The sequence below is a fragment of the Felis catus genome, chromosome D2 (assembly GCF_018350175.1).
Source record: "Felis catus isolate Fca126 chromosome D2, F.catus_Fca126_mat1.0, whole genome shotgun sequence".
NCBI lineage: Eukaryota > Metazoa > Chordata > Mammalia > Carnivora > Felidae > Felis > Felis catus.
In genome coordinates this window covers 87,422,382-87,446,088 of record NC_058378.1, presented here as the reverse complement: position 1 = coordinate 87,446,088, position 23,707 = coordinate 87,422,382, and the positions used below count along the sequence as shown (strand labels likewise).

Here is a 23,707-nt window from a genome sequence, read left to right as displayed (position 1 = left end):
AGCACCCCTGAAGTTGTCTTCGTCCGGCCACGGAGGAGCCCACGTGACTCCCGGTGCGAGTGTCAGTCTGGAGACAAGCCGTACGGAAGCCATCTTGGTAGAAATGACTTTATTTAGAAATCTGTACCAGTGACATTTGGGCGACATGCAGACGATCGTGCTTAAGCTGAAAGCCCAGTCACTTCCCCGTGAATAAACTGTTACGGTTGGAATGTTTATTTGCGCCAGACCCGCAGTTTCAGGCTCTGTGACACCACCTTTGTTAAATTCAAAATCTGAAAATGTAAGTGTTGTTTGGTAGAACATAATCCTCATATAAAAGCCAGAAAAAAACCCGAACTTGCGTGGCGGGGAGTGCCGAGTTCCTCTTATATTCCGTTTAAGCAGGACCTACGTGTCGCAAATGAATTTGTGTGGGAAACACATCTTGACATTACCAACTCTGTATTTTATCACAAGTAACTATTTCCCCAGAAATACTAACAGCTGGCTGTTCTAAAGAATCTCCAATTCTGAGACTCTAGAGAACAGCCTTGGGTCTTGCAACGATGTGCAACCTAAGATCGGTGGCGCCTGGGACGGTGCCAGGGGGCCTGATCTCCCCGTGTGGGGGCCGTGACCGCACCTTCCTGGTCCCTGTACACCTGGCCGAGGGGTCTTCTGGCCGCTGAGCAAATACTCAACACCAGCTGTTTGGAATCCAAGCCTCGGGGAAGAGCTTGGTTCCATCCAGGCGGCGAACGTCACCTCCCCCGCGGTTCTGACGTCACCTCCTCCGAGTTCTGACGTCACCTCCCCCGCGGTTCTGACGAGCGCTAGCGAAGGCAAGCTGTGAGAGCCCGGGCGTAGGCGTGTGCAGTGCATGCTGGCTGCTGGCGGCAGATGGACCTGGGCCACAGGCCTGAGGCCCCCAGATGGGGCTGGGGGAGGCTCTCAGGGCCCCTGAGGCCTCGAGTCGGCTTCGGAGCTGCTGTTTGTATCCTGTGCGCTTTGCTAGGAAGCAGAGCCTCGAGGGCCTCACCAGGAACTGTCCTAAGGGGTGGGGGTTGGGCAGGGGCCGCGGGCACTTGGGGGGCTGCCGGTGTGGAGCCGTGAGGTGCTCCCTCACCAGCAACCAGAGGCGGGGCTGCCTGCTGGGGCAAGGGCCGCAAAACTCAGGCACCCCCACTTGGCAGGAATGGGGGTGAGCTGAGCTGGGCCCCTAAAGGGGAGGTCTGGAAGGAGGTGGTCAGGGGAAGGGGGGTGTGGGGGAGGTCTGGGGGTAGGAAGGGGGAATTTGGGTGTGGGGGGAGGTCTGGGGGTGGGGAGGGAGAATTTGGGAGGTCAGGGGGTGGGGAGAGGGAGGTCTGGGTGGAAGATGGGTATAGGTGTGAGGTGTTGGGGGGGAAGTCTGGGATGTGGGAGGAGATCTGGGGGAGGTCTGGGTGGAAGGGAGGGGGATGTTGCGTGTGGGGGGAGGTCTGGGGGTGAGGAGGAGGAGGAGTTTGGGGGATGGTCTGGGGTTGGGGAGGGGGTATTTGCGGGGGTAGTAGGCCTGGGGTGGGGAGCGGGAGGTTGGGAGACAGGGGTAGGTGTGAGGTATGGGGGAGGTCTGAGGGTGGGGAGGGGGGTTTTGTGGGGTGGGAGGAGGCCTGAGGGTAGGAGTGTGGGCCCAGGCTGGGGCTTGGGCCACTGGGAAGGAAGCCTCAGGGCCCCAGGGGAAGGTTTCGGACACCCCTGGAGCCTATGGTTGGCATGGGGGTCAGAGGTCAGTTTGGTCCTTGGTTGCTGGGCAGACATAAGCCGGACTCAAGAAAACAATGCTCTGAGTCAGGGTGGGTGGCTGTGGGGTTTTGGGGGGGCGGGATCCCTGGAGAGTTGGCAGAGAGCGGTTTATCTCTAAGAAGTATAAATGGGTATGTGGCTCCTGGGGAGTTTACTTATTCTATTTTTGTGTTAATTTTAAAATATAGTTTTAAACTAGCAGCAATACCCCAACCTCCACCAGAGCCCCCATCCTCTCCCTCTCGGCAAGGCCCTCGAGCCTCCACCCCCCCGAGCCCCCCGGGCATGCACCCCGACGCCGCGGCTGGGCCCTGGCTCCTGCACTGGGGGGTCCCCCGTCCGGGGCAGCAGACGCTGGGCTGCACGGACTTCCTGGGCCTGGACGGCAAGCGGGCGGCTCTTTTCTGCCCCAGTCCTGTCCCCGATTTGGCATTCTCATCACATCCACCGTCCCGTTACTGGAACGTGGCTTTCATTCTCCGTAACTTGTCCTGGATCTTGCGGGAGTGCTTCTCGCTGGTGATCTGGTGGAAGGAGGCCCTGTTGTCGGCCGCCAATGTGGAGATGTCGGCCCCGCTAAAGCGGGCGATTCTTTGCTTGAGGTAGGACTGCAGCTTGTGGTCGGGGGCAAACGTGTAGGGGTTCTCCTGGAACGCGTGGACCTGACTCACCACCTTGGCTATGTTCCTGTGTTGGGGAGAAGCGAACCGTTAGTTCGCACGAGGCCGTGGCTTGGGAGTTCCCGGCGCGTCACCGGAAACGTCTAACCCAAACCTCTTCTGGTATCAGCTCTGGGTGAGTTTCTGTATTTATTCTGACGGCCAAACCTCATTTCGTTACTCAGGCCTGTTTGTCTACCCGCGCTCCCATCCGTCCCTCTGTCCATCCGTCCACTTTTCGTCCCACAAACATTTACTGAACGTCTGTGTCGGGTCTGGTCAGTGCTGAGGGTTCCGACGTGAATAGACCCCGGTGTCAGCCATCCAGGGCCCGCAGAGGAGAAACGGGAGGTGGGGAGATGCAGGGGCCACTCGGCACATGCTCCCCCCAGCTCTGTGTTCAGGGACATCACCTGACAGTTCAAGAGCCACCACCGTGGGGGCATTTACACCCCGGGGCTTGGCTGACACTGTGGAGCGGGGCTTGCCTACCCTCAGAGCTGCAAGTTGAACAGAGGCCACACAGCCCCGGAGGTGGGGGTGGGGGTGGGGGTGGTCCAGGAAGGGGGGAAGCCGTGGGCTCCACACACGTCTTCCCGTCGCGACTGTGGACGGAGATGGTCCAGTGTGGGGGACCAGGCTCTTGGATCCAGACGTACGATAGAGTTAAGAAGGGGCCTCATTAGGTCTCATCCCCTGTGCCTTCTGGGTCGTGGCCTGCCATTCTGCTGACACGGATTCACGTGCACTGTGGTGTCTCTTAAGCACTTTTTAAGTTGGTGACCTAAAGGAGGCCTTGCACATAGCAGGTTGGAACCGCTGGGCTCCAAGGCCCCTGGGCCGTGCCTGCTGAGGCCAGCCCTCCAGCCTGAGTGCAGCTGGACTGTGGTCTGACCAGCTTCCACCTGGCTGTGCACGTGGCTGGTGTGGAGAAGAGACGGGAGGAGAGCAGGGTGGGTGTGAGGCTGGGGGGGTTGTGTGTGGGGGGGTGGGTGCAGGCCCACTGGAGAAGGGCTGGCCCGGTCCTGAGACGTGCGGGGGCGTCTCGGAGGAGGCCTGGAGCTCCCCGGAGAGGTGGGCTGGAGGCCGGGCTTCTCCGGGCACGCTCGCATCCTCCGAGGCAGAAATGAGCAATGGCCCGCTTTGGCTGGGACCGCCGCGGTGGCTTTCACAAGCGGCCCCCGGTCTGTACCTCCCAGGCATGCCGAGCGCCCAGGGGTGTCGGGCAGGGGAACCACGGCCCCGCAGGAGCGGGCTGTGTAGACAGCTCTAGCGCGAGGGGCCCATGGGGCCGTGGGGAGCAAGGCCCTCACCTGAGCTTGCTCCATCTGTGGGCCCCGTTAGTCATGGTGAAGCCCCCCGTCTCCAGCTGCTGGATGTGCATGGCCAGGAGGCGCGCCGAGGGCAGAGTGGGCTGGGCCCGGAAGCGCCGTCCTTCCATAAGACACAGGCTGTCGCTCTTCAGGAAGACCTGGGGGCCCAGCCGGGGGCGTGGGCAGGGGGAGACAGGTGAGAGTCAGTCCAGGGCCCTCAGCTCAGCCAATCCCCTGCATGGGGCTGCACAGCACTGATTTACATCCAATCCAAAGCGTGCCTGGGATGACTGGACGGGGGTCGGCGGTGCGGATGTCTGAGACTGGCAGACACGGGGGACCCGGACATCCAGCAGAAAGCCGCACGCGTCCCGCCATCGTTTCCTAACCTACTCTCTGCCGGGCTCCAGAAAACAGCCAGGTGACCCAGCTGCCCAAGTGACAATAAGACCCAGGCCGGCCGGCTTCAGGGACCTGTTTCCGGCGTCGACCGAGGACACGCAGCAGCCCTCCCGCCCTGCAGGGGGCCGGGCCCCGGGTGGGGGCCGCGGGGCCTCTGCTCCTGCTGCCGCATCTGGGGAAATGCCCACCGTTCCAGCGCTTCCTCGTTTCTGATCTCATGAGGGAGGTGCCTCTGTACTTGGGGAGAAGCACCGAGGCCAGAGGGCCAGCTCAGCTCAGTCTGGTCCTCTGGGCACTTGTACCCTGGCACTGGCCCCTCGGTCTCTGCCCAGCTGAGTAGCAGAGGCCTCACGGGGAGGCGTGCAAGACCAGGCTAGCCGGGCTGCTCCACGCACGACTCCGAGGGGGCCGTGCGGTCTGGGGGCCACGACGCAGACTCTGCCCGGTGAGCCCCGCGGAGGTGCACACGGTGCATCCTTAGGGGAAGCCCCAGGTGGACAGAAGCTGCTAGAAGCTCAGGCACAGCACCAGTACCTCCACGGCTTTCAGCTCTTCCATGACCTCTGCTATCTTCGCGGGTAGAATTCTCCAGGCCTAAAAGAAAAGCACGGTGAACCCCCGTGGCCGTGCCGGTGCCCACACGCCCGCCCCTGGCCAGCGCCCCCAGAGGTGACTCACGGGGGACTGCCTCACTGCGAGGTGCTCCAGGCCGCCCAGGATCTGCATGGCTGTCGCAAAGTTCCTTTGCTCGTAGCAAGACTTCGCGATCAGCAAAAACTTGGACAGTAAATTCACCTGCAACTGAAACCAGAAAATGACACATTCGGTGTGTTCCGGGTTAAGACGAGCCGGTAGACAGCATCTGAGGACCCGTTAGAGTAGCCCAGCACCAGGGCACACAGGACAGGAGGCCCGCCACCCGTGTGGAGGGGAGGCAGGTGGGCTCAGGTCTCAGAGGATGGCTGTGAGGGGCAGGAGGACGCTCATGACTCGGAAACACAAAACGAAAAGGCAAGCACCCAGTAGGCACGAAGATGTGAAAAGAAGTCAGCCTCCCTTCTCCAAAGCAAAATCTCTCCCAGGACAAACCTCTGCTCTAGGAGTGAGACACACGGGGCAGGGGGCACAGCTTTAGGACCCAGAAGGGCACCCCGGAGCCGATGCATCTCGTGGCCAAGAGCAGCTTCTCATCTGCCTGGCGCGACTCCACTGCAGGAAGGGCTTCAGCGCCTGACCAGGGGGTGGGTCCACGGGCCCCACTGCTCCTCTGCGGGTGGCCAGTCAGCAGATTTGGCAAATTCACCAGATTTGATAGGAACACCCGGTGGGATTCTCATTCCTAACCGCGTGTGCCATTTCAGAGGCCTGAGGTCCTGGGTTCATGGACCCACAGATAGCACTTGGATTTCACACAATTCCAGAGGCTTCTAGAAGATTCTAGAGAATTCAGCTGACCCCTCATTTCAGAGCTGCCTCACCCTATAAACTGTCACCAGGGCCAGGGCCATCCTTCAGGCGGGAACAGTTGTCTGCCTGTGGGTCCCAACCACACGTCTTTCCACTGGACTTGACCTTGTCTGTGGTGATTCTGATGCCATTGAAGGTCACACAGATGGGCCCCTGGAGCTCATCCACCATGGTGGCCTCCCAGCTGTCTGGCCTGAGTGCTTCTTAAAGAGTCTTGGAAGACATTTACTCGCTCATACTTTTTAAGTTGACATCCCACTTTTTTCTTCATGTATTTAAACAGATGCAAAATAGGGGTGCCTGGATGGTTCCGTCAGTTGTGTCCAACTCTTGATTTTGGCTCAGATTTGTGGGATTGAGCCCAGTGCCAGACTCTGCTCTGACAACGCGGAGTCTGCTTGGGATTTTCTCTCTGCCCCTTCCCTGCTTGCGGGTGCTCTCTCTCAAAAATAAGTAAGTGTTTAAATAGATGTGAAGTATGTAATTTCCAGCACTTTCAGATAAAACTGTTCCATCACATTTTTGTTTTTAAAAAAATGTGGTAAAAAATATGCAGTAGAAATTTTACTCTTGTAAGCACTCTTAATAGAGCTCCGCAGCGTTAGTGACACTGGGTTGTGTCACAGATCTCTAGAGCTTTCTTCTGGTAAAACTGAGGCCACAACTGTCAAACAGCTACGCCCATCTCCTGCCCCCACCTTTCTACCTTCTGTCTGTGTGGCTGGAACCCCCCCCAGAGATCTCCTAGAGCAGAATCACAGCATTTGTCTTTCTGGAACTGGCTTATTCCCTGAGCATGACGTGCTCCAGGCTCAGCCATGCCAGAGCCTGTATCATGACTTTATTCCTTTTTTTTTTTTTAATGTTTATTTATTTTTGAGACAGAGAGAGACAGAGCATGAATGGGGGAGGGTCAGAGAGAGGGAGACAGAGAATCTGAAACAGGCTCCAGGCTCTGAGCTGTCAGCACAGAGCCCGACGCGGGGCTCGTACTTGTGAACCACAAGATCATGACCTGAGCCGAAGTTGGACACTTAACCGACTGAGCCACCCAGGCACCCCGACTTTATTCCCTTTTAAGGCTGAATACTATTCCATAGCGTGGATAGGCCACATTTTGTCTACCCACTTGTCCGTGGATGGACCTTTGGGTTGCTTCTTTCTCTTGGCTGTTGTATTCTATCACTTGGAAAATTACCTGAAGAAGTCAAAATGCGGTTTTGCCTTCAAACCCACCATTATTCACCTAGAAAAAGTCAACAAGTTTTTCTTGAAGGTGACAAACTCCACACCGTTTCCTGTCCTTCACCTTGTACTTCCATTCCGTTTTCCCCAGCGCGTCACGTGCGTGGGATGTATGCTGTCCCCAGGGCCCCGCTGCATTCTCTGCCTCAGAATTTGAATGTTGACAGTTTTCTGTGACCACAGTTGACAAATGGAGAAGCCAGTCTTCTGGATTGTTCTGACATTACGGTAAGCAACACACAACACGTGAAACAACACATACGTCGGAACGTGACAAACACTTTTGTCGAAGGTTCGCGTGCAGTTTCCTTGGAAACACGTCCCCCGATGAGCCGCACAGGCTCTTGGCCCCGGTGGTTCCTGCATGCGGCTGAGTACTGCCCATTTGAATGATTCTGTCTTTTGCTTGTGGGGACACAGGGCCCGTTCGCGACAACAGGAGGCGTTCTGCCCCAGTGACACCATGGTCCCTACTGTCCTTCCAGGCTGGGTGCCCGGGTGTGCGCCCAGAGATCCGCTCCATCGTGCTGACCGCCGGGCCCTCAAAGGTGTCGTGCCGCTCCGTGTGGGCCTGCTGGGCAGGCACCCGCAGACTCGGGACACCGAGCTCACCTTCCCTCTCAGGCTGGGAGGGGGCCTTCGTCCCTCTTTTTTGGGGACTCACATAGGGATAATCCTGGGAGAGCCGTGGAGTGGCTGTGGATTGTCCTTGGACCTGTCCTTGGAAGTCCTCATGAGGACTAACCACACAGGCCCCTGTTTGAAGACCTGGTTTAGGGAAGCTACGTTCCGATGTCACCGTATTTGTAACATCGTGGATTAGAACAAACCGGGTAAGCCCAGGCTCCCTGTTCCCACATCTTGGAGAAGTGAGGGCTAATAAATCTCTAAAGTGTGAAAATTCTCCCCTAAGGGGGAAAATGTAGAGAACTCTGCACTTGCTAATGGGTCTTGGGTTGCCCTGTGGGTTTTGGGGTCAGGGGGACGCAGAGAAATATTAAAAAAAGAAAAGAAATCGCAGACAGGTGCTGGAATAGACTTTTCTGTGCTTTGCCATGTGATGGGGGGGGGGGGTGGCCCCTGTGGGCTTGGGGGCGGCTCCGGGGGCAGAACGATGGCGTCCCCCACCCCTGAGCTCCCCTGTCATGCTCAGCCCAGGGGCAGCGGTGATGGGGATCTCGCAGGAGGAGCCCTATGTTTGGGCCAGAGTTTGCCCTCAGGTTGCTGCCGCCTGCGAAGTGGTGGGAATCCGCCCACGGGAGGAGCCCTTGTGGTCCCAACCTCATGCCTCAGCATGCCAGTGTGGCAGTTCAAGTGGGCAGGGCTCGGCGATGCCCCGTGCCAGGGCTGGCCTCAGGTGGCAGGAAAGCGGAGGCCTTCGGGACGCACCGGGGCCCGGGGACTCGTCCTCCCCCAGCCCCTCGTGAGTGAGTGGGAACCCGGAGGGAGGCGCCGGCTCTGAGGCAGGTGACTGTCCCTCCTGGCCTGCCTGGTGCACTGCTGGAAGCAGGTGGGTTAGTTCAGGCTGAGAGACTGGCCGTCAGGGGGAAGGCCGGCGGGGCGTAGAAGGGGCCCTAGAACGGCAAGACCTTCACCTTGACTGGACCGCTGACCCGTTTTGTTTATCCCACGAACCTGCTGAGAACACGCACTGTACTGGCTGCAGGGCTGTGACAGGAACCAAGCTGGTCCCCACACTCGAAAAGTTCAGGTTAGCGGGAAGGCCGGGAGTCACAATTCCCAGCCCTGCAGCTGCGTATGTGAGTGTGAGAGGGAGTGTGAGTGTGTGAGTGTGTGTGAGGGAATGATCACGTGGCCGTGAGTGTGTGAGGGGGTATGTGTGTGAGAGAGTGCATTTGTGTAAGACTGCACGTGCACGTGTGACACTGTAGGTGTGCACAGGCACACGTGTGGAAGTTGCACGGACGAGGGGCTGCCACGGCGCTCAGAGCCGGTGCGCATTTGCGGTGTTAGGGTCGGGGTGTGACAGACGGTGCCCGGCAGGCGAGCCGGGTGGTGTGCCTGATGCTGTCCACAGAGGCTGTGACACGGCTCTCACCCTTGCTCGGGCGGAGTCTGAGGCTGCCCCGTGCGCGGAGAAGGGACGACCGGGGCCCCCCGCGAGACGCCGCGCCCCTGTGGCTGCACCCTGGCCCTCCTGTGAGACGGGCACCCACCTTGGAGGTGTGGCTGGTCACGATTTCAGCGGCCACCCAGGTGCTGACGTCGTCCGCACTTCTCAGAAGCTGCAGCAGGTACTTGTCCTGGACGTAGTTGGGCAGAAACAAGCTGCACGTCTTGGCGGTCGGAGGCTCGGAGGAGCTGGCCCTGGAAGAGACAGGCGTGTGCATGCCGGTGAGGGGTGAGGACGTGCGGCCGCGGCCCCGCCCGGGCCCCCGGGGCCGCAGGGGGCTCTCCGGACCCGGGTGGGGCCGGCAGGATGGGCTCGGCGGAGCGGGGAGCGTCTGGCTCCGAGGACGTTTGTGACATCGGCGTCTCCCTTTGGCCAAGAGTGTCCACGAGACACTCAGGGGAAGCCCCCAAGCCCCTGCCACCAGCCATCTGTCTGTCCCAGAGCTCTGGGGTGACGCCCCGCAGGTGCACACTCACTTGGGGATGGCCACGCTTTTGTCCATGACGCCCAGGGCCCGGGAGTTTAAGAAGTGGACGGGATGGCACTTTTGAAACAATTCCTGTCGGAGACAAGGACGCAGATGTTCAGGGCACCTTTCCCAGGGGCCTTGTGGACAAGGCAGCATCTCTGGGGGCCTCTTTGCCCAGCCGTGGTGACAGCAGGTAGGATCACTGGGTCACCATCACCACCTTCACCCGCCAAGTGACTTGGGGCCCAGGATGGCGGGACACCTGGGGGCGGGGCTCAGGGCGCCAGGTGGGAGGAGGCCCACAGGGCGCCCTCTAGCGCTCGCGAGGCGGGAGTGTCAGGGACGCGGGCGCCGGTGGGCAGGGGGAGGGGTGGGAGTAGGAGCAGAGTCCGGGCCTTTCCAGAGCGCAGCCCCGCCCGCCAAGTTCACTGCCCTCCGCACGTCCGCCCAGCAACTCCAGAGAGCCAGCGAGGGCCCCCGCGTCCCTCCCCGTGGCGTCCCCGCGCCAGGCTGGCCGGCCCCGTCACCTGCTGCAGCAGCGTCAGCTGGGAGAAGAGCTGGTGGGTGCTGTACTCCGTCAGGAAGTAGGGCCCCTTCTCATTGGCCTTGGCATAGGGGCCGTAGAAGTCCTCGAAGAAGCAGGGCTTGGGCAGGGCGGATGCGATGGTGTACTGGCGCTCCTTGTGGTGGGGCAGCGCCAGCCCGTTGCCCCGGGACAGCCTCCAGGGGAAGCTCTGCAGGGCGAGGTCAGAAGGTGCTAAAGGGGCGGGAGGAGGAGCCCAGAGGGGAGGGGGTGGGGGTGGGGAGGACCAGGAGGGCTCCAGGCCCTTGCTCAGAGAGAGAGAGCCGCAGAGCCAATCTCTGCCACCCACCGCTCTGGGACGCCTGTCCTGGTCATTTCAGCAGGTCCCCCCCTGAAGAAGTGTGGCGCCGTACCCATATATCATGGGCAGGTCCCTTCAGACCTGGCCCCCGTCCTAGGCCATTTCCTGGCAATGATTTGTTCCACTCATCAGGAACGTGAGGTCATCTGGGCACCTGGCCGGGGCTCCTGCATTGTCCTCGTCCAGGGCGAGGACGGGCGGGAAGTGCCAGCCTCACAGGGCCGCGCGTGTGTCTGTACGTGTGTCCACACGTGTGAGTGCACAAGCGCGTGTGTGAATGTGTGTATGCATGCGTGCGTGCACTGCGTTCTCTGGGCTGTGCTGCCTCTGCCCCAGGAGACCCCCCGTCCCCTCAGTCCGGGAAAGGCCCCCACCTTCCGGGAGATGCCGTCTTCCGAGAGCCTCTTACAGAGGGCGTTGAGAGGCCTGGTGTCCTCCTCTGCCTCCTTGGGGCCCTCCAGGTCTGTGCCACGTGAGGTGCCCTCGGCCCGCCGGTCAGTGCCCACCTCCAGGAGGCCCAGCAGGTGCTCTGCAGAGCCGTCCAGGGGCAGGATCTGGGCAGAAGCACAGGGTGGTCACTCGTCACCCAGACAGGGCTGGTGGCTCTCACCCCGAGTCCTGCCCACGGGCATGCGGGGGCTGCCCCGGTGCCGGCTCTGGCCGCACTCACCTTGGAAGAGAGGAAGTCCTCCAGCCTGCCCAGGAGCCCGGAGTTCCGAGTGAAGTCCACGGTGTAGCAGTCTTCCAGCCAGGCCTGCAGGAGGCAGAAGCTTCGCTTGTAGATCTTGGTGAAGGTCGAGGTGGGGTCCTGGTGAGCCCTGGAGGCAGACGGCAGAGACCTAAGCTTTACCGGGTCCGTCTGCTGCTGGGGGTCACGCACTGCCCAGCAGGGGGGTGTGAGTGGGGTCTGAACGTGGCTCTGCCTTCGAGGGGTGTTTCAGCCCTATCTCGCCCGTGTCAGGGGACAGAAGAGAGAGGCCGTGGCCGCACAGCTGGGCCTCGGGCTCAGCGACTCGGGACAGGGGCCTGCTGCCTGTCCGCCAGCCTTGCCTGGCGCCAGTCCTGAGGCACCTGTCACCCCTGCAGCTCGGGCTGAGATGCCAGGGGTCTGGCACACGGTGTGAGCACACGCCACGAGAGGCAGAGTGGGGCCCTGGCTCCACACGTGCAGGAGTAAGGGGTACGGAGGTGTCCCCTGCGAGTCCCCGCCCCAAGGAGGGAGGTGATGGCTGATGGGCCAGGCAGGCGCAGGGAGCCTGTGGTGACGACAGGCCAGGTCAGAGAACAGGCCAGAACAAGTCCATACATCCTTCACTGACTGCAGTCCTGGGCTGCCTATGCGCTGCTGCTGAGGAGGGCTGAGGACCTGCAGGACAGCACCCCCCTCCCCCCCGTGCCCCCACCCAGGCCACCTGCCCCTGCCCCCACCCAGGCCATCCCCTCCCTGCCTCCTCCATTAGCATCGGTGGTCTCTTTCGGCCACTCTCCCCTCCTTTAAAACCCCTCCCTTTTTTTTTTTTTTTTAATGTTTATTTATCTTAGAGAGAGAGAGAGACAGAGTGTGAGTGGACGGACGAGGGGCAGAGAGACAGGGAGACGCAGAATCCCAAGCAGGCTCCAGGCTCTGAGCGGTGAGCACAGAGCTCGAACTCAAGAACTGCGAGATCAGGACCTGAGCCGGAGTCTGACACTTAACCCACTGAGCCACCCAGGTGCCCCAGCCACTCTCCCCTCCTGCTGCTCCCTCCCTTCTCTGGGCGCCTCGTCCCCTCGCACCCTCCCTCCTGCTCTGCCTTCTCCGGCCAGGCACAGCCATCATCCTGGCCAGGGTCGGCAGGGCCCCCCTGGCCCTTCACAGCCATTGACAAGGCGCCACGGGGTCCACCGTGCGCCTGTGTGGCGCCTCGTGGGCCGGGCCGTACCTGGACAGGGTGCTGTTGATGCGGTCCAGCAGGAAGTGCAGGAAGTCGTGGGGTGTGCAGAAGTAGCGGAAGGTGTACAGGAACTGCTGCACGTAGCCCTCCAGGAAGGCGTCGCTGGGGCGGAGAGGAGGTGCTCAGAACACTGGCAAGGCCAAGGCTCGGCCCCGCCCGCCCGCCTCCTAGCTCCATCCGTCCCCAACCCCGGGCCCGGGCAGGCAGCTCCTCCCAGGAGACCTTACCTGTGCTTCAGGTAAGCGGGGAGGGAGGGCCCGGCTCCCCACAGCCCCCGTTAGCAGTTCTGAGGTAGATGTGAGAGAGAGAGCATGTGAATGTGCGTGAGCGAGAAGGCGTGTGAGTTCCGCGTGTGTGAGCACGTAGATATGCGCGGCCCTTGCCAGGAGAAGCACTTGGAGAAGTAAAAGGTGCGTGCGGGTAGTGGTAACGTTAGGGACTCCCAACCATTTCTGGCGGGAGGACCTTCTTTAACATCGAGTTTTAGGGCACCCTCGCTATCTGCTTCTAGAACCTGTTTGGGGGGACTCGTGTGCGCAGGCAGTGACCCCCGCCCCCAAACTGGAAGTCACTACATTAGAAAGGAGAGCTGCTCGTTGTGCCCCAAAGTTCTCAGTTTCTTCAGGGCAAAACCAGGTCGGTGAGGGAATGAGCGTCCCCCGCCCGCAGGGGTGCCCCAGGGAACCCCAGGGCGGGCGACACCATGCAGGGCAGTGACTGAGTCCCAGAAAGAAAGGTGCAGGGGTCCTGGCAAGGCTCCTGGAAGGGGCTTCGGGGTGGAGGCCTGGTGTCTGGAGGGTGAGGGAGCCTAGCCACCTGGTCACCCTGGGGCTCCTGGGAGCTGGGGGTGCTGCGGCCGGGGTCAGGTCCAGCCTGCCCCACGAAGGGGGTGCCTACGGGGTCTGAGCAAGGGCTCTCCCCTTGTTGGAGGTGCTGTGCACGCACATACACAGCATGCCGCGTAATACCCCTCAACACACACACGCACACCCCCCAAGCACACACACCCCCCCACACACACATGCACACATGCACGTCTCCTGTATTTGCACAGCCCGCCCTCATCGGGCGGGTGGTCAGGGCTGGTCGGAGGACCCCCGCCAGGGGAAGTCTCCCAGCACAGTCGGGTACAGCCCACCTCGGGAGAACATGGGAAGAGGCTGCCATCCCGGGAGGCCCAGGACGCCTCTGCTCTCAGGGTACTTCCCTCGTCCCCTGACAGCCCCCAGTGTCTCCCGCTGACACCTGACTATCAGTTCTGGGACCACCACAGCCTTCAGCTCAAAGAGGGCCCCGGGAGCCCCCAAGTGTGTCACGGGCCCCCCAAAGCCAGCACCGGGGGAGGCCTCCACCATTGTCTGGGAAGGTAGTCTGTACCCAGCCCTGACCTGCTGGCCCCCATGGCGTGGGCCGGGCCATCGGGTCAAGGGAACCTGCCAGGAGGCCCTGTGCCTGTACCAGGGGGACACGTGGCTGTGCCGATGGACCGGGCGGGCACAAGGGAGGAGGGGCCGGGGGCGGCCCGGGGATCCCTGCGAGCCTGGGTGTGAGTGGACTGGTCCTCCATGCTGCAGGGTGAACGCGCCCCTGTGCACGGATCAGTCAGAGTGTCTGAGGCACCAGTGCAGGGCTCTGCCGAGAGGCGGCAGCTGCAGAAATAGTTCAATGAGTGGCTGGGACCAATCGCACTGGCAGTGGGACCAACCGCACTTCCCACGATCGTGTGGGAAGCCACACGATTAATTAAGGGGTGTTTTGACCCGGCAAAGCGGATGGAATCCAGGCAGGTCTCTGAGGCTCCCGTGTGTGTTTAAATTCAGAAGTCCCCTGGGCTGTTAACTGTGCATCCCACATCCCCTGTCTCTCTTCCAAGGCACCTGCCCCGGCACAGCTGAGACCCAGACGCCCAGGTCTACAGGTGCACGTCCAGCCAAGAGCCCGGCAAAGGAGGCAAGCGGCAGCTGACACGAGGCAGCTTAAAGTTCTGATTCAAAATTTCCTAAATCAAAAGAAGTGCCAACCCATCTCCGATGAGGCAAAGACTTTCACCTCATTCGCCTTCTGGGGGCCTGTTTCTTTGTTTCCATCTCCCTCCTGCTTTCAAAAGGCACGCAGGGGCCCAGGGGAGCCCACAGTCCCCCCCACCCCCCCAGGGGCCGGGGGCTGCACCTGGAGTAGAGGTAGGCCATGAGCCCCAGGGGCGTGCCGGCCTGCAGGACGCGGGCCTTCCTCTGCCTGCCGCCACGCGGGTGCTTGCTGACGTTGTAGAAGATGAGGGACGAGGACTCGTCCAGGGGGCTGAAATCCAGCGTGTCGCAGTGGGCCGCCGAGATGTTCACGATCACGGGCAGGGCGCAGGGCTCCAGGCCCCATCGCTCGGCGTACATGACCTGTGTGTGGGGTGGGGAGCTAGCTGCCTCTGGTTGACCTGCTGCCACCGGGTGCTTGCAGGACATGGGTGCTGAGTCACTCTGCATGGCTGTGGCTTCTCAAAAATCGCGGCACGTTTTCATGATTTTTTTTTTCCCAGGGACTGATTTCCCGGGTATCCACAAGAGCATGAAGGCCTCTTGAGGGAAGGGGAAAGATGGGAGGGGCAGGGACGGGAGGGGGCAGATATGGGAGGGACAGGGATGGGAAGGGCAGGGGTGGGAGGGGCAGAGATGGGGGAGAGATGGGAGGGGGCAGGGGTGAGAGGGGCTGAGATGGGGGAGAGATGGGAAGGGCAGGGGGGGAGGGGCAGAGATGGGGGAGAGATGGGAAGGGCAGGGGGGGAGGGGCAGGGGTGGGAGGGGGCAGATATGGGAGGGACAGGGATGGGAGGGGCAGGGGTGGGAGGGGCAGAGACGCAGGGGGACTTGCCTGCAGATACTTCTTGACCAGTCCAAGGAACTGCACCTTGCACTTCATTTCTTCTAGCTGCCCTTTCAGTTTGGACAACATGGTCTTCACCTCGGAACCTGGGGGCAGGCAGAGGTGGCACAAAGTGGTCCCCTGAGCTCCCGGGGGGGGGGGGGGGCTTTGTCCAACTCTGTGCTCTGGCATGTGGACACGCAACACTACCTTTGTTTCGCTTCTCTTTCTGTAAGAGCTTCTGGTAGAACTTCAGAGTCTTCCGGTAGTTTCTTTTCTCTATCATGAGCTGCTGCTCCAGCTCCTAGTGAGGAAAGAGCCCGTGAGCCCAGGCGACCGCCCTCCTCCCTCTGCAGGAGGTGCTGGCGGCCCAGGCTCTGCTCACAACAGGCTTTCCGTCTGTTGTCTCGAAAGCAACTGCTCAGCAAGGCCTACACAAGATGCACACACGGAAAACACGTTAGCATGCAGGGACACACATGTGAATCATGTGGAAGTTCTTGGGAGGAAAGCTGTCAAGCAGCCACAGAATGTCAAACAGCCCATCCGCGAGCTGGGATGTGAGGCCTTGTGCAAGGCCTAGTGCAAGGACACTAGGAAATGTGAAGGGAAACCGCGCTGAAACAGCGGGAGGAGGCCAGCAAGGGAGCTCTCAGCCCACGGCCCGGTGAAGTAAAGACGCAGCAAGGACCTTGCAGGTGGATACACTTCACCACCCTGCAGGAGGAAGGAAGGTTTCCTCCTGTCCTGGCAACAGCCCAGCCAGTGAGAGGTAGTCATGGCCTAGCCAATGAGAAACTGCCAGAGCCCAACTAAGGCGGGACTGCCATAATCCAGCCAATGAGGGGCTGCCACAGCCCAGCCAATGAGAGACAGGGATTCCACTGAGCCACTTAAAGAAAATTACAGACCGCTAGGTCCCCAGCAGCCCCCAGGATGCCCGCAGAGGAGGGGGTTGGCGGACAGGGTCCACAGCTTGGGCCTCGCCCTATCCCTTTGCGACCCAGGCCCTGCCTCCTGGCCTTGGCTCCACCCCTGACACCTGCCCTGGCCCACGGAGGGTCTGTCCTTCTGGAGCGTTCTCCAGATACTACTTCCGGCCGGTTGGGAGGGCGCCTGGCGCATGCCTACCGCCTTCCCGGTCCTGGGAGGGGCCGGAGGGGGGGCACTTGCGGCCCGGGGAGGTCCCTGCAGGACCCCCATGCGACCCCGCACCTCGGCCCCGCTGTCCGGGGGACCCCAGCACGGAGTCCCTGCCATAGACTCAGGGCGACTGGCCCCAGTTCCTGCTGCGGCCCCTCGGCCACCCCTGCGTGGGGACAGTGGCCTGGACCTGTGGACGCTGCCGCCTGCGGACCGTCCAGAGGGCCGCGGTGCCAGCGGAAGTTCCGCTGGGTCACGTGTCACTGCCCACCAGGGAGCCCAGCGACAGAGGCCCCAGCTCCCTCCAGGAGAATTTGCATCTTCAGGGAGAGGAGGCGCATCCTCCTGGGAGAGTCCACAAGGGTGCTCGCCCGGAGGGGCAGTATCCCTGGCTCTGTGCTCCAGGGCAGACAGTCTGGGTTCTTCTCTTACCCAGAGGGGACAGGAAAGGCCTCAGGGCAGGCCCACTCAGGGCAGGGAATGTTGGAAAGGACCAGAATCCAAACGTGGCCCCTCCCTTCAAGGAGGGAGCTGACAGATACAGCCTGGCCCACTGCCCCCACCTGGCCAAGCCCAGGGCTGAGGAGGGATGTGACAGTGGAGCAGTGAGGGGTCCGGAAGCCAGGCAGGTCCCTGGGAGCTGGCCTTGAGCGTGGGTCTCCAGCTGGGGCTGTGGGTTTACTTTTCCTGTGGGTGGGTACAGTGAGGGACCAGACTAGGGCCGGGGACCAGCGAAAGGTAGGCGTTGGCTCAGGGAGGTCTCAGACTCCCTGGGAAATAACTTCCTGTTAACAGGGTTCAAGGTGGCCCCAGGGCCCTGAAGCGGCCACACTGACAAGAACCTTAATCTGAAAGTCAAATACACTGTGGTTTTCACTTGGGGACATCTAAGCACCTCAAACCCAAACAAGCTTTCCCCTGATCTTATCTAACTACATCCATGGACTTTGCTTTATTGGTAGCATTTATTTCTGTATGATTTTGTAAAATAAAAAACGCAGGTGATATTTTAATTTAAATATTTGAATCCCTTCTCTCTGGTGGTTTTACTGAAAGGAGGTTCACGTGGCTGTCTTCTTCACGCTGCTACGATAACGGGGTGGCAACAGCCACAGCAGAGGGTAGGAGCCTCTAGGCCCAGGGCAGCTGGGGGGCAGGGGCCGTGCCTGGTGTTGGGAGTGTGGTGCAAACACAACCACATGGCCCTGCCACATCTCCGCTGGTAAATCAGATCCCCCATGGCCTCTGAGTGCAAGCTGCCGAGGGCAGGGGAGGAGTCACGCGTGGGGAGGAGGTCGATCTAGACCTCGAGGGAGACCCTCGAGGGCAGGGGAGGAAGCCTGCCGAGGGCAGCTCGAGCTGCCCCAAAGCTGCCGTTGCACCGTTTGGCTGGGCCTGTGTTTGAGCAGAGCGTGGGATTTGACACCACGTGGCCCCGGGTCCAAATCTTCCTCCCCTACTTGACAGCTGGAGGCCCTGGTCACCAGCTGCCAGGGTGCGGAGGAGCACGGGCCCCCAGGGTACATGGGGGCAGGACTGAAGTGCGCCTCTGACGCGGGAGCCACTGGCCGTGTGTAGCAGCTCTTCTATTTCAGTGGTATGAAAATGTCAATTCCTCGGTCACGTGGGCCACACCTCAAGCGCTCAGTTAGCCACACATGGCTGGTGGCTGCCCTGATGGATGGTGCAGATCTGGAACATTTCATCGTTGACGGCAGTCCCGTCAGATGGCACAGATCTCCACACAGCGGCAAATGCGGGTGGCCCCGCAGAACTGTGTTCGCGGAGGACTCCTCCTCTGCCTTCCGGGTGTAGGGACCCGAGTGTCTCTGCCCTCCATGAATGCTTCTCTGTGACCTTGGCTTTCTGATGATGCAGTGGTCCCTGCCGGAGAGGGGAAGGATGGCCTCGGCCCCGTGTTCCAGGGCTCCCCTCCTTTTGCGTGGCTCAGAACAGCCATGGGGAGAGCACCCTCTGAGGCCACCCTGCATGAGGCCCTGTCCAGCCCTGTCGCCCCCTTGCACGCTTGTCCAGATGCTGATAAGACCCCTTCTCCTGGAGCGGGTTTGTGGGCACTGGGGCCGATGGGTCACACACCTGCCAGAACGGGGTTCACGCGGTCTCGTCCCAGGTGAGCGTCTCGGCAACCTCAGGTTTTAAGGTTGGGTGTGAAGTTTGTCAGTAACACCTCTCAGGCTACTGAACTACAGACTGGTTCTTTGGAAAGGACCATTTTGACTGATTTTAAACTAAATCTATGTGAATTAAAATTCACACAGAACGGGATGATGGAGAAGAAACATGGGAACCGGGCAGCACGGCCATGGCCACACTTGGCAGAAGCAGAAGGCGTCCTGGACCACGGGCTGAGCCGGACTGGCTGCGTCTAAATAAAACACCCAGGATCATTCGAGGTTAGGCGTTTCCCCTGGCCGAACTCAAGTGAGGGTTTTTTTCATCACACACCATGGCCCTTGATTTACACAGGACTGAAAGCTGGCCAGTGCTGGGAAGGAGACAGAACCACAGTCGGAAGGAAGATGGAAAAGCCAGAACTTGTAGGCAAAGAGAGAAAAGAGGGATTGAAAGGGCGGGTCTACGCCGGCCGACTCCATCTTGTTCTGTGTCCTCCACCTTGAGTGACTATGTCCCCGACATGGCCCCCTTTCCGGGAAAATCACAGAAACCTCAGACCTCGCCTCCTCCCCTTGAGTAACCTCCCGCTCACCCGTTCAAACTTCCCGATCAAAACATGCCCGGCCACTTGCGTAACAGGACTCCGACCCTTCCCCAGCCAATCGGCCGAGGCCATGACCCTTCCCCAGTCAATCGGCTTAGGCCACAGCCATTACCTCACCAACTGCCCCTAGACCCCTATAAAACCTTTGTGCTTTTGAAACTCGCTCTCTCTCCCCGGCATCTCACCCCTGCGTCGGTGCAGGTAGGGGATTGAGCTCGAGCTAGCTCGAATAAAGGCTCTTTGCTTTTGCATCGGACTCGGCTCCCTGGTGGTCTTTGGGGATCACAAATTCTGGGCATAACAGGATGAACCGAGATCAGCACCATTCACCTCAGCACTGAAAGCAAAGCCCGTTTTAACAGCAGGCGAAGGGCAACAGAGGACCTCCGCGCTGCGTGTGCCGCCTCGGAGATGCTGCGGCCACGCGGAAGGCCAGCTCCTGGCCCCCACTCGCGGCACGTGCTGGGGCGCCAGTCGGCACGCACTGGGTGTGCAGGTGCTGCTGTGCGGTCAGGAACGGACGGAGGGAACATGATGCCCTCTGGTTGACCCCCCACCCCAACGCCTGACCTGTTGCACACTCGCTCTGTTTGGGCAGCAAATGTGGAAGTGTGTCTAATGGTTGTTTTATACCCTTCGAGTTTGTCTGGGGCTCCTGTTTTGAAACAGACACGGTGGTTCTCAGAGAGAAACGTGAAACCGGCGGCCTGATCCAGCCCACCCGCGATGTAGACAAGGGCACAGGAAACTCACCTGGCGGCATTCGGGTTCCAGCAGAGACGCCTTCCCGGGCGAGCAGGAACAGAAGGGAAAACACGTCACTCCACAGCTTCCCTCAAACTGCCTGCTTCCTGCAGACCATCCCCCGCGGGAGCCGCCCGCCGAGGACCGCGGGACCGGGCCCCAGTCTCAGTGGTGGCAGGCCTGGGGAGCCTCGTCCCCACCACAGGGTCATGGTCCGGATAAGAACGGACGCGGGCACCAGCAGCCTCCTGGGCTGAGCACGTCTCCGAGCCCACTTTCAAGAACAGTCTGTGCACGGTGCATGGGTCACCCACGCTCGCCAGGGGGTGCATCTCCCTGCAAGGGGCCACCACCCTGAAGACAACACAGAATTGAGGACAGGGCCCCGTCAGCCTGGGCCAGGCACTCGCACAGGTGAGAGCCACCCTCTGTGGCCCTGAGCTCAAGGGGCTGGAAACAGGGCAGCCGGTCCATAGCCGCCCAGCAGGCGTGACCTGTGATGTCAGAGGACATGACTTGTAACCGCAGAAGGTGACCTCCGACACAGGCGGCACAGCTGGACTTCTCATCCCCCCGTCCCCACAGCTGTCGGGGGAGTCGGTGTGGGCACCGTGAGCTGCCCTGGCTGCCACCCTTGTCCCCCGGGTCAGTGGGGCTCCTGGCTCGCGGTCCCGCTGTGGCCAGGGTGGTGGGACGGTGGTGGATTGGGCTTGAGGGGCGGGCGAAGGGGGCTCCCCAGGGATGCTGCCCGTGTCTTCTCTGTCACTCAGAGCTTCACCTATGGTGACATCTGCAGGTGTCAGTTCAGGTCCCCGGGACCAATGGTCGTCGCTCCCCTTTTTTTCTCAACCAATTTTAAAATTTTTATTTAGAAATTTTTTTGTGACAAAATAAACATAACATAAAAGTTACCATTTTAACAAATTTTCATCGAGCTGTTCCGTGGCATCCAGTGTGCTCACCCCCCCATCCCCAGGACTGTCCCATCCTGGAAGGTCTGTCCCCCATCAGACATCAGGTCCCCGTCCCCTCCCCCGTCCCTGGCGCCCACTGTCCTCTCTCTGTGGCTGTGAACGTGATGGCTCCGGGGACCTTGCGAGGGTGGAGTCACACCGGGCCTGTCCTTTTGTCTCTGGCTTCTGTCACTGGGCATCATGCCCTTGGGGCTCCTCCGCGCGTGACGGGTGTCTCCCTCCCGCGAGGCTGGGGGACGTCCCACTGTGCGCATATCGTACATCTTCTTTATCCGCTCATCCGCTGACGGACACTTGGGCGGCTCGCACCTGCTGGCTCCTGGGAACACAGAGCGCACGCGTCCCCTCGAGACCCCGCCTTCGGCTGTTCCGGGTGCACAGACGTGGGGCTGCTGACCCACTGATAATTCTGTGCTTAGGTTTTGGAGGGATCGCCAGCGTTTTCCGCGGCGGCAGCGTCGTTTTACGTTCCCGCCAGCCGTGCGCAAGGGTTCCAGCTTCTCATCTTCCCAACACGTGTTCTTTTCTTTCTTTTCCAAATTCTGGTACCGGCCACCCTACTGTGTGCGAGGTGGTGCCTCGCTGTGGTTTTGATTCGCTTTTCCCTCACGACTCACGACGCCGGGCAACCTTTTCGTGAGCTTGGCTATTTGTGTGTTTTCTTCGGAGCGATGTCTGTGCAAGTCCGTCGTCCGTTGTTCGGTGCTTGCGGAGTCCTCTGTGTTCCCCACGCACTCTGGAGCCCGAGCCTTTCTCAGGCGTGGGATTCGTAACTGCTTTCCCCACTCTCTTGGTGGCGTCCTCTGATGCGCAGGTTTTCATTTTGATCACGTCCAGTGAATCTATTTTTACTTCCGTTGCCTGCGATCTTGGTGTCGTGTCCAAGAAATCATTTCCAAATCCAGTGTCACCCAGCTCCTCCCCTGTGTTCCTCCATGGGTTTTAGCTCTTGTGCTTTGGTCTCCGATGTTCTGGCTAATTTTTGAAAGTGCCGTATGGTCCAGGCCCGACCGCTCCTTTGTGCAGCTGGACACCTGTCTTCCCGGCGCCGTTCGCTGTGCGGACTGCCCTCTGCCCTCTGCCCGCTGGCCGGGCCTGGCGGCCTGTCAGCACTCGCGTCGGCGGGGACTTGTTTCGGGCTCTCCATCCTGCCCCACGGGCCTGTGCGTCTGTTCCGTGCCGAGACCACACGGTGGGGACGGTGGCAGCTTTGTGACAAGTTCTGAAACCAGAGGTGCGAATCCTCCACTTTTGTTCTTCTTTGTCGCGATCGTTTTGCCTGTTTGAGCTTCCTTGAGATTCCACGTGAACTTAAGGGTGGGTTTTCGATTTCTTCCAGAAGCACCGTCGGGCCATTGCTCTCCTTTCGGTCAGCCACCTGTCTCAGTGCGGACGTGTGGGTACGCGCCACTTCGAGTCAGAAAACAGACCCGCGTGGTTCCTTTAGTTTCTCAGACTGCTGCCGCTCCGGGCACCGGAGCTCTGTAGCTGCTTCCTCTGACTTTGGACGTCTCCCGTCTTGTTTCGTCATCGCCTTACTTTCTGGCACGAGATGCCCCAGCTCATCTTCACGCGTCCCGGGGTCGGTGACTTCTCCCCGGAGCCCTGGTCCCTCTGACTGGAGGACAGTGTGCTCACTGCTGCTTCTGGGCCCTATCAGCAACACAGCCGGGAAGTGTGGACGCGTGAGTGTTCCGTGAGGCGTGTTTGTTCCTCACCGCCTCCCAGCGCTCACGGTCTGTGGGTTCTTCTCTTCTCATGGGGACGAGCATTGGGACGCTCAGGATCCTGCGTCAGGGGAAGCTGTTCCACTCTTGGTGACGAGGCCTATGCTCGTCTTGGGGTGTCATGAGCCGTGACCCCGTCGCTGGTGCCCGCTCTGTTCTCTCACCACCTGTGCAAGCCCCGTACCCTCCGTTTCCCAAGATCGGGAGTCTGATGTGGCCCACAGTCGTGCTGGCACCTTCTGCCCCTTGTAGTCTGTTCACTTTCTATTTCTGGGAAAGGCCCCCGCGGGTGCAGAACCAGGGCTGCCGGGGCGAGAACATCCAGCAGCTCCGAGGGCAAATACACGTTACAGAAAAGGAAGTGCGAGCGAGGTCTGCAGGCCCCCCAGTGGAAGGAAGGGGGCCATCGGGCCTGGGAGCTGTCCTCTCTGCCCGCGGCACTGGACTCCAGCACAGTGGCGTGAAGCTTCCGTGTGGTCCCAGAGGAGGGCGCCCTACATGGGGGCCACCCTGTGCACCGGGTCCCCACGGGAGGCCCCCAGCGCGCGAGGCCAGGCCTCCGAGTCTGTTGCCTGAGGCGGCACATGCAGGGCCTGCGGCACGACGCCGGGAGGAACGGCACGGCTCCACAGGGCACGGCCGCCGTCCACACGTGCGTCAGGACCAGGCAGGGCCCGTCCTCTGTCTAGCGCAGGGCTGAGCAGTGCAGCCAAGTTGAGGCAGTGGCCGGAGGCCAACAAGGCGAAAACACCTGGGAAAGGTTCAGATGGTGCTGTGAGGGCCGGGGCGACGCAACGTTTCTGGGGCTTGTGCTTGGAGGCCAGAGGAGGTGAGTGGAGCAGGGGCGGGTAGAGGCGCCAGGGCAGGATGCTTGAGCGCTGACGGTTTCTTCCCGTCTGCTCTGCTGGGTGGGGGGGTGTCGCACCTTGTGTGCCTCCGTGGGAGCCCCTGGTCCCAGGGGGAGGCTACAGCCCAGGTCAGAGCGGCTGGTTATGGGGAACCTCGGGTCCCGATCTCTGGGGCGCTGCCCTCACCTAAGGACTGGCCTGGCCTGGCCACTCTCAGGTTTGTGCCCTCCTGTCACCCTGCTGACTCGGGAGGAGCCTGGGCTGCCCTGACCAGGATAGCGCGGGGGGAGGGGTGGGCTGCTCACAAGAGAAGCTCAGGCCAGGCCAGATGGAGCCCGGGGCCGGCCTGAATGGACTGCCATGGGCAAGGCGTGCACGGCACTTTTCTCATCGCGGTGGGTGCGCTG

At 60.8% G+C, this 23,707-nt stretch overlaps 1 protein-coding gene across 4 annotated transcripts in view; it reads right to left on the bottom strand.

The window, feature by feature from the left end:
• Positions 1-94: 94 nt before the first annotated feature.
• The window catches only part of KNDC1 (kinase non-catalytic C-lobe domain containing 1), a 66,107-nt gene continuing 42,494 nt past the window's right edge, over positions 95-23,707 (bottom strand). Inside the window, exons 18-31 of one of the 4 annotated variants that reach the window (XM_019814037.3) lie at positions 19,761-19,790; positions 15,335-15,428; positions 15,134-15,231; positions 14,441-14,661; positions 12,260-12,373; positions 11,008-11,155; positions 10,712-10,891; positions 9,981-10,187; positions 9,461-9,543; positions 9,028-9,178; positions 4,817-4,939; positions 4,673-4,732; positions 3,737-3,894; positions 95-2,451 (exon numbers count right to left, since the gene is read on the bottom strand). In XM_019814037.3, coding sequence (XP_019669596.3) covers positions 2,220-2,451; positions 3,737-3,894; positions 4,673-4,732; positions 4,817-4,939; positions 9,028-9,178; positions 9,461-9,543; positions 9,981-10,187; positions 10,712-10,891; positions 11,008-11,155; positions 12,260-12,373; positions 14,441-14,661; positions 15,134-15,231; positions 15,335-15,428; positions 19,761-19,790 — 1,899 coding nt within the window. In that variant the 3' untranslated portion in view covers positions 95-2,219. The other 3 variants (XM_023241157.2, XM_045040913.1, XM_019814038.3) reach the window with 3 other exon arrangements.